The following is a 16832-nucleotide window of genomic DNA, read 5'->3' as shown; positions in this document are numbered from 1 at the left end:
AAATTTCTTTTCATTCTACTCCTGTCGCATATCTTTCGCTTCTGAAGTGCTAATATATACTTATGAAATATAGTGTGGATAAATGTTAAGAAGAGTACAAGGAAGTGTGACACTTTGTGATAAAGGTCAAAAATATTGTGAACTAGTGATATTATTTATAGACCACTCCTCATCACATAATTAATAAAAAATCCTGCATTGCCCATGAGAGATGGAGTTACTTGTGTAATTATTAATAGATGGTGTTTTTTTTTCTTTCTTTTCAGTGTGGTGGGACTACCCATGTTTTGCGGTTGAGCTGGTCTCCCGATGGCCGCTATTTGGTTTCTGCCCATGCCATGAATAACTCTGGGCCTACAGCTCAGATTATTGAGAGAGATGGATGGAAAGCCAACCGGGACTTTGTAGGTCATAGGAAAGCTATAACTTGTGTTGTAAGTTATTTTAATCTTGTTTGACTGCTATTCATGGAATAAAAAAATTCCTTTAATGATTTTTTTTTAGTGTAATATGGAAAATTTATTTCATTATAATACTAAAATAACTGCCCACTCTACTGGATTTGGCCAGATTCTCCTGGTCGACTGGTTTAATAAAAATTCTCCTAATTTTTGTACATTTTAGAAAATTTCCTAAAAAAAATCCCTATTATAAATAGAATTTTTGGACAGATTTTTATTGCTTGCTTGAGTATTTAAATAAATATTACTAAAACATAATGAAGCGAGCCTCATTTATAAAAATCAGTTTAAAAATTTTCTTTTGTTCTGAAATGTTCAGTTTATTTTTAAAGTATTTAACTCTCTTTTTAAATTATTTATGAAATCTTTTTACTATTTTTGATGAGTTAAATGCCTATTCAAAATTATGAGTAAATGTATTACATAAGATTTCAAGTTCATTTCATGTTAATCATATGTGGGAAATATTGCCATCTTTTTTATTTTGAAGATTAAAAAAAACCCTAAAATTCCCTATGTATAAAATATTTAGTACATTATGAAACAATTATAAAATTGATTTTATATTGTGAAATCTACTGCATTTTTTTCTTATCCATGCTCCATCCTAAAAGTGTTCTAGTCAATATCTGCTTTCAGGAATTTAAATTTAAGTAAGGGAGGAAATAATGTTAAACTCATTTGTTATGAGTCGTGATTTATGGAGGTTTCATATTTAGCATGGAAATTTTTAATAGAGTATAAGACATTGTTATTTTAAATATCATTAATTAAGTAGCTATGAAAGTACTCTTAAGTATCATTAAGTACCTAGTTATTTTATGTAACAGTGTGGTTAAGGCAGTGATCGGCAAAGTGCGGCTCCAGAGCCGCATGTGGCTCTTTGGCTCCTTAAGTGTGGCTCTGGCACAAATATCCACGGAAGGCGCAATAATATTTTAATTTAAGAAAAACTTGGTAAGAAAACAGCAGAGCAACTTCAGCATTTGTCAAAAATCCTCTTAATGCTACGATAACCGAGTTGAAATTTTCTCTTTTTGAAATTGACATTGGTAGCTTTAAATACAATTGCTGGATTTAAAAAACAAGGAGACATGGCGCTCTAAATTCGAACGTCTTTGTGTTGAATTGGAGAAGAAAAATTTTGATCTTAGTTCACAACACAAGTTGTCTGCTTTGAATGACCAGGAGAAAGAAGACATGATCATTTTCAACGCTTGGAATAGTATTCCTGACTCTTACGATCAGCTGAAAAAGCTAGCGTTTGCTGTTCTTTCCCTTTTTGGTTCTACGATATATGAGAACAATCTTTTTCAAGCATGAACATTATCAAGAGTAAACTGAGAAGTCGTCTTATTGATGAGAACTTGGATTCATGCCTAAAATTAAAAGCAACAACATACAAACCTGACTTACTCAAACTTTCCAAGGAGATGCAAGCACATTGTTCGCATTAATAAATATTTATTGAGTATGAAATTTAGTTTCATTTAGTGTACTACTTATTTAGTGTAATAAAAGTTGCAGAATAAAATAATCAGATTTGGCTCCCAATTTCTTTTAAAATTGTTGTAATGTTCATATTTGGCTCCTTGGCTGATAAGTTTGCCGACCACTGGGTTAAGGTAATGTGAGCAGTGTGGCTACCGCCTGCTGATGTTGCAATTATTGCTAGATGGGGCTGTTAGATTTTTCTTGTAATGTTATTGCCTTTGTTATTGAAAATAGAAACAAAAGATTCTCAATTTTTTCAGAAAATTGGCAAATTTAATTTACTGTTACTGGTATATTTTTTATTTATTTATTTATTTTTTTTTAAATTTTTTTTTTCAAAGTATTCACTGACTTATAAAAGTTATTGGCAAAGTTTCAGTCTGAATTTGCCAAAAGAAAAGATAGAAACCATGCTAAAGAATTTTAAATATATTGTCTCAATAACCAATGAAACTCATTGAGCCTCAGTAACTGAATGTCTTTATGAGATGAGATATAAAAGTGTCTTGCAAATGGAATGTGGTTTAAAATTATTATAGAAATCTCTAAATTATTTGCCCAAGAGTTTATTTTTGTTTTATCTTTTATTTTATGAACTTCTGTTTATCAAATTTTCTTTTAAAGTTGTTTTTTTTTTCTTTCTTTGTTCTAGCGTTTTAATCCTAATATACTTTGCACTCAAATATCCAAAGACTCTGAGAAGGTAAGAAAATAATTTTTTTCAAATAAGATTGATTAATGGTATTTGTTACTACCAAGGTGCTCCCCCTCCTACTCCATACGCTCAGCAATCTCTATGATTCCTTAGCAATAATTTTTTGTTGTTTTTTGTTGTAACAACTTGTTTTTATCAAAAATAAAAAGTATGCAATTGAAAGATACTAAAATGTTTTATTATGTTAACACAAATTTAGTTTCACAGATTTTGTGCCCGATGTTTGCTTTTTTAAAAAATAAAAAGTATTCAATTGAAATTTTTCTCAGTGTTTTATCATCTTAACACACATTTGGTTGTGTAGAATTAGTTCTCAATTTAAATAGGATAAAATTTAAATCTTAATTATTTTGCTGGATTACCGTTGAAACTTTATCCTTAATTTTATTTGTTAAATTCTTGTTTAATTTTGATCACTATAAAAACTCAGCAAATACTTTTCTTTTAAGAAATCATTTAGATTAGTGCAAAGAATCTTACAAAAATAATCCATTATTTTAATGGTGTCTGTTGACTAAACAGTTTTACATAAAACTTTTTAAAAAAAAAAACAAAACAATCCCACCCTGAATTACTTTTGAACTAAAGATCGGATTTCCATATATTGAAAATCAATTCTTAATGGTTCAAGGGTGTCACCACGAATATGCTAATTAATTAGTGCAAACAATATTTTCAATTTTAATGTTGGATTCAAAAATGTACTTTCTTTAAATAAAGAGGCCTTTTTATCTACAGATTATGATTTCTGACCCCCAAAATTTAGTTCATTATCTGAGAAATATGTTTCAATAGTTTTGTGGGGAAAGCGGTTCAAAATTTGGATCGCTTAAAGTTAATTTTATTTTTTTTTGCATATTTCGAAATTTCTCAAAATCTTTCTAAGTGAATTGAAAAATTTTTGCTCATAATTTTAAAGTACTTTATCTAAAAGAAAAATTTATCACAAAAATGATGTTTAATAATTCTTATTTTTTATTATTTTGTTTAATATTACTCAGAAAAACTTTGAATTGCAAAGTATACAAATTTTAATATCATTTTAAAGAATGTAACTTTATATGACAATATAAAATTTGAATGAAATTGGTCAAATAATTCCTGAAAAAAAATGTAAAGAAAATTGATTTTCAGAAACTATTCTACTGATTTTGTTCAAATTTTGTATTTTGTCGTATAAAATTACATTTTTTAAACTGATTTAAAACTTTGTATTCCTTGCGATTCAGAATTTTTACGATTGTTATTTAATAAAAAAAAATAAAAAATGGATTATTATTAACAATAATTTTTTGTGTGGAATTATTTTTGGATAAATGAATTATATAAATGTGCTCAAAATGTTTTCAATTCGCTTAAAAATTATGTGATAATTTATAATTGAAATAAGCAAAAAATAAAATTAACATTTAGGGATTCAAACTTTGGTCCATTCTTCTGACCAATTTATTGGATCTATACTTCTGAGATTGGGCTATCCACCCCCCTTGTACGATGGGGGCAGCTTGATTATTCAGAAAAAGTACATTTTTGTGTCTGATTTTGCAACTTAAAATATGTTCTGCACTAATTAATTAGCTTATTTGACATGACGTCCTCGAACCATTAAGATTTAGTCGTAGTACTTGAAAATCCAATCATTAGATCAAAAGTTATTCAGGGTGTTTTGTTTATTTTTTTATGCACTGTACTTAGTGTTTAATAATTGGGAAATGTTCACCATTATTAATTTTTTCATTGTGAAATGTTACAAAATAAGGTAATATTAAAGGATTACTTTATAATAAAGTAACACCGGTTTTTGTTTTAAGACTGAATAATAATCAGAGTCACAAAACAGTTATAGCCGAGAAATATATTGTGGTCTAATGATAAACAAATATTACTTTAAATAAAGGATAAATTAATATTTTTTAGGTAAAATATCTTTGAGAATTTAAAAATACAGTACAGAACCCGTTATCCGGAAATCAGAAAACCGGAAAACCAAAAAACCGGAACGAAATTCGATAAATTTTCCTGCCATTTTTTTTTAAAAATGTTTTTTTCCTCATAAGATTTTTGGACTTTTCTTTCTATTTTGAAAGATGTTTACCTTACCATCATTTTGGAAATTATCATTAGTATATNGGGTGTTTTGTTTATTTTTTTATGCACTGTACTTAGTGTTTAATAATTGGGAAATGTTCACCATTATAAATTTTTTCATTGTGAAATGTTACAAAATAAGGTAATATTAAAGGATTACTTTATAATAAAGTAACACCGGTTTTTGTTTTAAGACTGAATAATAATCAGAGTCACAAAACAGTTATAGCCGAGAAATATATTGTGGTCTAATGATAAACAAATATTACTTTATATAAAGGATAAATAAATATTTTTTAGGTAAAATATAAATTTATTACTTTTACCAATTTTATATTGATGACAGCCTAAGAAATCTTTGAGAATTTAAAAATACAGTACAGAACCCGTTATCCGGAAATCAGAAAACCGGAAAACCAAAAAACCGGAACGAAATTCGATAAATTTTTCTGCCATTTTTTTTTAAAAATGTTTTTTTCCTCATAAGATTTTAGGACTTTTCTTTCTATTTTGAAAGATGTTTACCTTACCATCATTTTGGAAATAATCATTAGTATATTACTTCATCGATTTTTCCTCTTTTTAAGATTATTTCCAAATATTTTTTTCTTTTTAGTTAGGTTTAACAATAAAAAAACTGCCTTTTGTAGCGATTCAGAAAACCGGAAAAATCAGTTATCCGGAATAGCGAGAGTCCCGAACGTTCCGGATAATCGGTTCCCTACTGTACAATAATTTTGATCTATAAGAATGCACCAACAATAATAAGAAACAGTTTTAAACCAATAATAGATTTTTTTTCTTAATTATTAAATAATGTATTTTTGAACAGGTTGAACATTTCTGTTGCTGTGCTATTGGTAGCAGAGACCGTTCTCTTTCTGTTTGGGTGAGATATATTTTTTTTAAAATTTATCCTTTGATTTAATTTGAAAGTTACAACATTTATCATACTTATTTCTAATTAATATAAATAGCAAGTAATATAAAAATAACTAAATGAAAATGTTGAGTAATTTTAGTTAAAATGTATTTCATTTTTTTTCTAGGTTACATCAATGAAAAGGCCACTTGTAGTTATTCATGACTTATTTTCTAACTCTGTTCTTGATATATCATGGTAGTGTGAAGTTTCATTAGCTACATTAACTTCTTTTTGAAAATCACAATAGAGTCTCGATTATCTAAATAAATGTGAACCTAGACTAACCAATAAACTTGGTTCGAGAGAAAATTACAGATAAAATAAAATATTTAGGTTTAAATGTATATTTTAAAATACAAAATTATTTAAGTTTATATTTGAAAACAAAATTAATTAGGCTTAAATGTTTATTTTAAAATACAAAAATTATACATACACATGCACTACATCCAATTCATACTTTTATTTAGGAGTTCTTGCTTAAAATCCTTATTTGTTTCTTGTTGTATTTTGTTTAGGCATTTTTTGCTGCAATGTTTTGCCATTTTTTCAGAGATAACAGGATTGCTGGTGTCACTTCTTGTTGTTCTATATATTCAGTAGCACTTTCGATTTCTTTTACCCCAACTGTATGAAAAGTTTGCACATGATAATGGATTTCGTATTGCTGAGTGTTTAGGAGATCAAGTTCAGACTTTTTTTTTCAGTGGTTTTAAAAATAGAGAATTTAAAAAAATAAAATAAAAATATAAGTAAATCCTTGGAATATTTGATAGTTTGGTTAAAGTTGAAAATTGAAGTTCAGATAATCGAGGTTTTATTGTACTTGTACTTTTTTGTTTCATAGTTTGGTTGAAGTTATTTGATCCTCTTATATTTTTTTTTCTAATGTAAGAAATTTAAAGCAAACTATATAGTTCATATTTCCTATAATTCACAAAGTAAATGGAATTTTTTTTTAATTTTGTGACTTCTCTCAGAATTCTGTACAAATTATCTTGATTTTTTTTAATACATTTTAATTAGATTATTATTTATTTTCTAGGAAAGAAACCTTAATTTTATTTAACTCTCAATTTATTATAAAAATGCTACTTGAAAATAATTAAGTGTTGAAAATTGAATCAAAGTCTTTTAAGGTGTTAATCAGAGTAAGGTGTATTTAAAATTTAGGAATCTCCATAAATTATCCATGCAGGGCATGCATGTGTGCGTCTGTATTATCAAGTTAAGGGGTTGATCTAAAATTATTGTATTTTATAACTTATGTAGTTTATGGCTCTGAAGGGAAAATTTGATGTAAGAGTTAACATAGTTGCAAACTCACTGGTTTTAGAAATTTTTTTTGGTTAATTAGAAATTCCTAGATATTGTATATTTAAAAAAATTTCCTGAAATCAGTTATCTTTTTAAACGTATCCTACATAAATATGTTGGTACATAAATATGTATAAATATATGGTTAATTGCTTACTTATGAATTCGAATATGTATTACTTTTAAATAGTAAAGTGACTCAAACAGAATGTTATTAAAGTTAATGCTATTCCATTTGCATTAAAACAGTCAAAAGAAACATTAACATTAAAAAATCAAAAGAAAGGGGGAAAAAATTAAAATCCGGAAAATAAAAGGTATAATCTTTTTATCAGCTCACACGATTAAATCCGAAAAAAGAGTGCTTTCTAATATTGTATCAATAAAGCCAAAGCAAAATATATCAATACGGATATATTTTTGCGGATATAATAGTGTGAGCTGATGAAAAGATTAAATCTTTATTTCCGTATTTTTATAAATTTTTTTTCTGGATTTTTATTATTTTTAATATTTTTTCTTTTTCCCATTTTTCATTGTTCTGTAATTTTTTCCATGTTTTCTCTACATTTTAAACTTATTTCATGAGTTCTATTTACTTGCAGCTTATGCGCAGTAAATAAAACTTATTGTTTTTCTTAATTTTCTTTGTTTTTTTCTTTTTGTCTTTTTTGTATTTATTTATTATGATATATATGTATATAATATTTCAATAAACATAAAAAGTTTGATAATTTTTATTTAAGTAACATTTATTTAACAACTAAAATGCTTTATAATAATAAACAATATTTTTTTTAAAAATGAAAATAGGAGCCAAAATGGAAAAGAATTAATTGTTTGCTCTTGGGATGGAACAGTTGCTTACATTGGCCTCAGTGACGAAGAAATTGGAAAACCAGCTACTGAAGAAGAAAAAGTATGTTTCCTTCACTGTTCATATATTTTTTAAAAATTTATTTAAATTCTGTGATTTTATAGGTAGAAAATAATTTTTAGTAATTTTGAGTTTATTGAAAATATTTATAAGCAGTTAACTCAATCTAACACATCGTCTGATAAGTTCCAGGTCTAATGAAGCAAACACAACTTTTTTAGTAAAATTCAAATTTATTCATCAACATAGTCTCCTTTAAGAGATATACAATCACTCCATCGCCTCTCTAACATCTCTATACCTTTCTTAAAAAAAGAACAATCTTTGGCCTCAAAATAGGCGTTTGTTTCGGCAATCACTTTCTCATTCGTGCTGAATCTCTTACCCGCGAGCATTTTTTTCAAGTCTGCAAACAAGTAGAAGTCACTAAGAGCCAAATCTGGTGAATAGGGTGGATGTGGAAGTCAATTTGCGGTTTTCTATAACAATTTTGTAGACTTGTATGTTTTTTGGATTAACCACATCTTTAGGGCATCCAGAGCGTGGCTCATTTTCAAAATTTTTACCACCATGTTTAAAATCAGCAAAGCAGTCAATAATGTTCGATTTTCCTGGTGAAGAACTCGGATAACACTTATCCAGCTAAACTTTAGTTTCTATCGTGTTTTTTCCCATTAAATAACAATGTTTAATAAGAGCACGAAATTCTTTTTTATCCATTGTTTCAATAATATAAATTGGTGTTCGATTAAAATCACTGTAACTTTAAAATCAATCGGCAGATCGTTATAAAATTTTGACACCTTTTATTTGAAGGGTAGGACTTGCTAAACAAAATACTAATTCTGCATTTAGAGCGCCATCTGCATGTCAGACCGGAAACTTATCAGCCGATGTGTTAAGTCTGAGTTTTTATATCTGCTTTAAGGCGTCTTTTACTGCTTGTTATTCAATGTGAGAGTTATGTGTTGAAGAGAAAGGGGATGTTTACAAACTGTCTAAACAATCATTAACTTAGTCTTCATAAGAAAAATTTTTGAAATTTTCTTATCAAACCATAATAGGATGTGCAATATATGTTTCTTCGTGAACATATTTTAATTTAAAGGTAAAAAAAAAAAAGTATTGTGCTTGTTAGTTAAAATTTCAAATAATATTTTTACTGATACCTTTTGATTTCTTGAGTTAGTATTTAGAAAAGAGTCAAATGTATTAACATTTAATTCTAGTGATCCATATAAAATGCAAATTGTCAGATTTTTATTTCCTGAGTTGCACTTCTTCATGAAATATTTATACTTTAGTTATTCAGATTTTAATTAAACTAAAAGCTATTTTTAAATGAAATTGAAGTTTTGCTCAAACTATTGCTTTTATTATTTTCTAGCTTTTCTGAGATTTTGAAGTACATTAAAATCACATGTTCATTAAGTGAGATATTTTCTTTTAGAATCATTTACACCAGAGCTTATATGGCAAGAGTTTAGCTATGACAAACCATGCTGTATCATCAGCTTTAAGCGTTATTGAAAATCCAGAAATACTGAAGTTGCAAGAAGAAATTAAAATTAAGAAAGAGGAAGAAGATTCCAAAGAAGCTTCTATGAATTGCAGTTCCCCAAAGTCCTATTCAAACGATAACATTAGTAAGATAGATTTACAAGCATCAAACTCGCAGAGTAGTAGACCATTACCTCATATAAAAGTAAGTTACATCCCTTTTAGTAGGCTATTAAGATTGTTGTCAGTTCTTGCGATTGTATTTGAAGCATAATATATTGTGCTTTTAAGACATTAATGCAGTTTTTGCAAGTATTGTTGTGTTCTAAATTTTTAACTTATATGTTTTTCAAAGAATCAATGATCTGCTGTATAGATTTTAATTCTAAATAAACATTTGCAGTAATCCATATTAACCCATTTTAGGCCAAGCATAGAAATTTTATTAAATGTGGTATTAATTTCATTGTAATATGCTTTGTGAAAAATTATATTTTATATAAGAAATAAAATGCTGCATATAGGCACCATTCACTAAATTAATGGGCGGACCATTTTTTAAATTTTTTTTTAATTTATTGACTATCAACTTTAATCCATCTTAAAAACATATGATAAATCTCAAAAGGAATAATTATACATTTTCCAAAAATTTCATTTGTCAATAACTGTTTTATGTTAAAGAACTTGAATAGTTTTAAGATTACTCAAAAGAAAGTGTTCATTCCAATTGAATTACTAATAATTTATGGATTGTCTCAGAACCTTTGTCAACAGCAGAAAAATAAAATTAGTAAAAAATATACGTCACACTGTTAATAAAAAAATATTTATTCAAATGATACGATTGCGCACCCTTAGCCGAAAATTTGTTAAGCCTATTAAACTGTTAAAATAAGACAAACTCATGAAAGAAAAAAAAAATATAAGCAACTGTAATTTATTGGTTTCTTAACATAAGAGAGTTACACAAGAACTCAGTTTAGTGAATAAACAAATGCCAGTACAATTATTAAAAATAATTTGTTACCCGACAAGACGGAGCTTTGATGAAGTAGTAGGCAAAACCCACTGGTAAGTATCTAGAACTCCACAGTCACAGATTTGTTAAAGATTATAGCAAACCATCTATCAGACTCAAAAGTTAGCAACGTACTAACCTGTCATCTCTGGATTGGTACTTGAATCCACTATCTTAAACTCTTATATTACACGAAAAAACCAATCAAGATATATATTTTTTATTATCATAGATTGTTGTATCTTTTTTAACTTTATTTTGATGGCTTTCAGACAATAAAAAACTGTTTTTTCCTCCCATGTTATTCTAGTAAGTGTTCCCTGTTATTCTGTGGTAATGTAACAAACAGGGGAAATTCTTTGCAATTGTGTTCTTAGTTTAAACCTTTTGTAATTTTACCTTTAGATTTTTAATTCCTATTAGTTCACACTCTCTTGGTTCAAGTTTTCAATCGGCAAATAAATTCTTTTTGTACCTGTTGTAGATGACACTTCATGTCAATATAGTTTTTTCAAATATTAATTCACTAATTAAATTTAATTAATTTTAGTTTTTATATGGGAGAAAAAATTTTAATTATTTATTAAAAAGTAACTAAAATTTTTCTTTTCTTTGTTAACCTAAATAAGAATTGACTTAAATTTTTTTATATCACTTATTATGTGTTCATTTTGGCTTCCTTCAGTGATTTACTATGTGTGTCGTTAAATACTGTTGCTATGTCCGAAATCAAAGAATATGTATGGACGTAATGCATTTTCTGATATTATCTTGTGTTATGATTTACTTTAAAGTTTTTTCGTTTGTTATTATTTCATTTTTTTAATAATTGTTTATTATCTTTCTTAAGGGTCCCACTGATAAACAAATAGAAACCAGATTAGCAGATGGACGAAGAAGAATAACACCACTTTTTATCCCACCACCTCCAGATATCGGGTTTGTATATTCATGCTTTGATTTGTCCTTTCAGCTGTCCAGAGGGTTTAGATATTTGTTTGCATAATTCTAAAAATTTATTGCATAATTATTAATTTTTTAGTTATGACATACTGCATTTTAATTGTATTAATAATTTTTTTTAGAAAAATTTCAGACCATACATTTTTAACATAAAGTGTGTTTTTGAATTTTGTTTTTTAAGGTAAATATATTGCAGATAAACCACTTAAGAATTAAAATTAAGAACTAGATTATTTGTATATTATTTTTATTAATTAATTTTTTTAAATGAATTTTTTAGAATGATTAAGTTGTTGAAAAGTTCTTTTATTTTATGGATAAGTTTTCCCTTTTCTTGCAGTTTCGTTTCCTATTTTAGGATAATTTATTTATTTATTTTGTATAAGGATTAAAAATATTACGTTTTCATTATTTATTTATTTTTGCTTGTTGATAAAAAGCATTATTTTTTAGTTATTTATTCTATATAATTTAACTTAATAAGTGTGGATTGTTTATGTATGTGCCAGTTTCTTTTTAGGATTGTTTGATATTTAGTGTCAAATTTTTTTTATATATGATATGATGTTTAGTGTTTTTTTTAAAAGTTATTTTCTTTTTAAATTAGTATGGTTCAATTGAGTTTTACAATCTTATTGGTACTTATCTTTTTATCTTAGTTTTTTTTTCTATGCTAATATATTGGATTTAAGTGTTTATTCCATTTTTATTTTCAAAAATGTTCTTATAGAAATAAATTACAATTTAGCTTCACTTAAACGCAGATTTTATATATGTTTTGATAACTATTTTTTCTGCTACAACTTGTTTACGGTTCTGACAATTTATTATTTTCAATCAGTGTTAGCCTAATTTAAATCACCTGATTTTTTAAAATGTGAATAATTTATAAGTACTTTTTTTGAGTTTTGCATTTTTATTAAACGTAAATTTGTTGAATTTTTTTTTTTTTAGTTTTTGAATTTTATTTAAATTTACCTGAAAAGGGCAGGGAAAAAAATTTCTTCTTTTTGAGTATGTACCTGTTAATAATAAGTCTATAAAGTGAATTTAAATGAAAAATTACAATATGAAGGAACTGTAACAGGGTGCATGGAATTTTAAAAAGTGCTTAAAGGTGCTAATTTTTGATTTACGTTTTTTAAATGCTCTTAAAAGGGTGCTTTTTTATTTGAGGTTTGTAATAATTGCTTAATTTTCAATCTTTTATTAAGAGATTTTTTCATTGCCATGTCGATTGTCATTCTAAATTACGAAAAATGCATGAATTTTACAATTTTCTCTACAATATTTATCAGAAACTAGTTACTTTATTATGATTATGAAAATTTTTTTGAAATGTTTTTGAATTTTAATGATTTTATGTTTTTAAATTAAGAACTTTCAACGATAATTTTTTTTAATTACTGCACAGATCCTAATAATGATTTTTTTTGTTTGGAAAATGATTAAAAAATATTTTTCAAGTGCTTAAAAAGTACCTAATAGGTGCTTATTTTTTGTTGAAAAACTTGGCTACGCACTCTGTGTAATGATCACAATTATTATGAATTTTCCTATTTTGTGCCAGTAACATAGATCAAAACATGAAACTGTAAATCAAAAACTGAAATAGCATACCATCCTCTTAAATTAATTGTTGGTCCAACGGACCACTGTTAATTATAAACTCCGATTAAGTTGTAGTATAAATAGTTATTGTAAAAATATTATGGTTATAGTAAAAATAGTGTAATTCAGACTCCGCCAATTATAATACAGTAGAGAACCGATTATCCGGAACGATTGGGACCATCGCTATTCCAGATAACTGATTTTACCGGTTTTCTGAATCGTTACAAAAAGCCGTTTTTTTATTGTCAAACTCAGCTAAAATATATATATATATATTTAGAATAATTTTAAAAAACTCTTTCTCCTTTTGACAGTGTAAGGAACTAATGATTATTTCTAAAATGATGGTAAGCATCTTTAAAAAAAAAAAAAGAATTCTGAAATCTTTTAAGGAAAAAAAATATTTAAAAAAAATGGCGGGAAAATATATCGAATTTCGTTCCGTTTTTCCGGTATTCTGATTTCGGGATAAGAGGTTCTCTGTATTGTATTGTAATTTTCCTGACATCCTGATGTTCTCTTAATTCTTTTCATAAATGCTTATTTAGTTCTTATGTGATATACTAATTTCAATTTATTTATATTTAGTGAAGTTCCTCAACCCTTCAACAGTCGTGCTCCACCTACTTTCAGCTCATCATCGGAGAGTAAGAGTAAGATCATTATTGAAAAACGAGATGAATCTAACAGTCAGTCGTCTAGTCAAAATGTTGTGCACAAATCAGAAAATGGTTTACCTCTCGTTAATTCATTTGCATCAGCAACTTCATCACCAGCTTTCACATCTATTGCATCTACAACAACTGTGACAAATACTACTGTGACCTCAAGTGCCACATCTATTAAAACTTCTGTTATATCTAGTGTTGCAAATTGTGTGCCAAATACATCTAGCGTCGTGTCGAGCACGAACCAGCTTCCGACGTCAAAAGTAAGATATTTAACATGGTTTAAAACTTTTGAATTTTTCGTTTATTGGATCTGTCATCCTGAATTTTTTTTTCCAAATCAAATGTTTTAGAGAAAACCCTTCTATTACATCTTTAGAATTTTTTTTAATTTTTAAGCTTAGTATCTCAAAGTCTAACACTAACGTTGGATTTCTGGTTGCAAGGGGAAAGCTTGTTTTTTGTAAATAAAAATATTTAATTTTTTGGCAATTTTTAAAAAAAAAAAAAATTTTTTTTTTTGGTTGTAAAGAAAATATAATGCCTTTTTAGGATAATGCCATATGAATTAACAACGTAACTCACCCCTAAACAAATTATTCTTTCAAAAAATATTCAATTAAAAGATAGTGTTTTTTTAAATTTACTTTTTCTAAATAGAATTAACTTTTTTGCCCTAGTTTAAAGTAGGAAAATCATTTGCAAAGTTTCTTTTTCATATTAAGGGATATCTTAGTGAGATTTGATTGTATATGATTATATATAGTAGAATTAGGTAAATAAATTTATAAAATAATTTATAAACTTAAACTTCAAAATTGCCAAGTATATTGTATGTTAGAAATCAGTTCCTATGAGTACCTATTTGATGCCAAGACCGGAGGCAAAAGGTGCCAGTACTTTATGATACTTTTTAATAATTTCTTTTTTAATTCTTATTTGAAGGTACTATGTGCACCAAATTGAATGAAGAGTCTGAAAATATTTTGGAAAATAATTGATATTAATTTAATAAAAGCTGTGTTCAGTTTTAAATGGGGATAACTTTCAGTTTTAAGCATTCTGTGTAATAAAATTTAATCCATTGTTGTTCTCTGTCATTAATCTTATTCATAAATATACAGGGTAGCATTTTTAAAAAGTGCTTAAAGGTGCTCATTTTTGATTTACGATTTTAAAAGCCCTTAAAGGTGCTCTTTTTGTTTGGGATTTGTAAAAAGTGCTTAAATTTCTATCGATTAAAACAGGGCGTGTAGCGTTAGTAAAAAGTACATAAAGGTGCTTTTTTGGGGATTTCGTTTTCAAAAGCTTTTAAAGGTGCATTTTTCAGCTGGCGTTATTAAAAAGTGCTTTTTTTCCCGAATAATTTTTTTTTCTTCCTTCAGTGATATCTGGTGGATCCCATGCATTTCACGAAAAATGGGGTGTTTGCTACGTAATCATTCATGCGGACTTCATGTCGTACCCACGTTATGACTTGCGCATGCACACACACTTGAAACCGAAGCCCGAGTGCTCCAATTCGGATGAAGAATATCAGATCCTTATGAAATGTTTTTCTTTTTAATTTATTTTAATTTTATTATTGTTTATTTTATTTTACTTCTAACACTTTTTTGACGTAGGGGGTACGGGTACTTTTGTTCTGAGTTCAGGGTCAAGTTGAATTCACTCGATGATGTGGAAAAGTATTGATTGTTTCGTTTTACGTCTGTTTCTTTTTGGGTTTTTTTAAACGATAAAACTGTTTATAAAAAGTTTTTGTTTTTTAATGATATCACTGATGGAATACGAATTTTTTGAGTGAATTACAAAAAATGCGTGACTTTCACAATTTTCTCTGCAATATTTATCAGAAACAAGTTATTTTATCATGATTATGTAAAGTTTTAGAAAATGTTTTTGAATTTTATTGATTTTATGTTTATAAATCATGAACTTTAAAAAATAGGAAGAAGCTAATTTTTATTACTGCACAGATTCTAATTATGATTTTTTTTGGAAAGTGATTAAAAATATTTTTTGAGTTCTTAAAAAGTACTTAAAATTTGCTTATTTTTTGTTGAAAAATCTGACTAAGCACCCTGATATATCAATGTGTTTAATAAATATTGCTCATGAATACCTAAAACATTTTCTCTCATCTTGTTCTTTATTAAAAAAAACTGTTTTCCCCCCAAAACTTATTAAAATTCTGTTTACGTGGTACATTATTATTGCACACACTTGTTTTTTTGTGTAGTTGAACAATTTAAATCTTACAATTTTGTGTATCATTTTCTAAGGAAGTGTTTTTGCAGCTGTTAAAGAAGTTTTCTCTTTTTAGGAAGAGTTGTCTCCAAAACCAGATTCTACAGTTGTGCTTGACCAAACGTAAGTTTGATTTTTTACTCATTCATTAGGTTGTCAAGTTTTAAATTTGCAGAATAAATAAGACAAAATTAGTTGACAGATATAAGGAACTATTTCATTCATTAAAGTGTACAACCATATTTTCTCTACCCATTTGCCATGCAGGTTGTTCAGGCTAGTGGGGTAAAATACTGGTGGGCCAATGAATTCCTGGTAGAACAAGTTTACACCATTTTCAGAATAAAATTGTTTTCTTATATAAAAACTGTCCAAATTTCGAAAAAAGTTGCAGCTAGGTCTAGTGGGTATTTTTTCAAAATTTTTATTATTTTTATTTTCATAACTGTTGTTGAACAGCCGACCCAATTTTTTTGGTTTACGACTACTAATGTTCAACTCGGTAGCCTTGTTATTTTGAACCCAATCCAGAAGACGAGGGAACTCCTGGATCAAGTACTGTGAGAAATTTGCCTTCAAGGAGGTCTTTTTTATGGAACTAACCCGCATTTGCATTATATGGAGAGGAAAACCACAGAAACCTCCCATGTTTAGTCTGATGGCAAGGGGACTCTAACCCATGATCCATCTACCACTGTGGTCGGTGCAACCAAGTGCAGAATTTAAATCGACCAGCCATTGCTAGGATTCGAACCTTGTTAACCTCATTGGGAGGCTAGTGCTCTATCCCCTGTGACACCAAACAGTACATCGACCTGTGCATTAAAGTCTAATGCTATTTCTTCTTAAAAAATCAGCTTTGTAATTTTTTTTCGAAACTGGTTACTTTCAACTTTAATGGCAAATATAAGTAATGAGCAAGTATAAGTATAGTGACAA

The 16832-nt window shown here is 27.5% G+C and overlaps 1 protein-coding gene across 1 annotated transcript in view; it reads left to right on the top strand.

Moving 5' to 3' along the window:
• LOC107450423 (histone cell cycle regulator-like protein) overlaps positions 1–16832 on the top strand; it is a 47973-nt gene that overhangs the window by 15211 nt on the left and 15930 nt on the right. Inside the window, exons 9-17 of the mRNA XM_043051599.2 lie at positions 267–434; positions 2608–2658; positions 5591–5647; positions 5808–5878; positions 7814–7919; positions 9328–9582; positions 11249–11337; positions 13564–13906; positions 15970–16016. Coding sequence (XP_042907533.1) covers positions 267–434; positions 2608–2658; positions 5591–5647; positions 5808–5878; positions 7814–7919; positions 9328–9582; positions 11249–11337; positions 13564–13906; positions 15970–16016 — 1187 coding nt within the window. The remainder of the gene's footprint in view (positions 1–266; positions 435–2607; positions 2659–5590; positions 5648–5807; positions 5879–7813; positions 7920–9327; positions 9583–11248; positions 11338–13563; positions 13907–15969; positions 16017–16832) is intronic.

This window comes from Parasteatoda tepidariorum, chromosome 2, assembly GCF_043381705.1.
Source record: "Parasteatoda tepidariorum isolate YZ-2023 chromosome 2, CAS_Ptep_4.0, whole genome shotgun sequence".
Classification (NCBI taxonomy): domain Eukaryota; kingdom Metazoa; phylum Arthropoda; class Arachnida; order Araneae; family Theridiidae; genus Parasteatoda; species Parasteatoda tepidariorum.
Note: the sequence above shows the minus strand (reverse complement) of the source record. Positions and strands in the feature narration are given on the sequence as shown.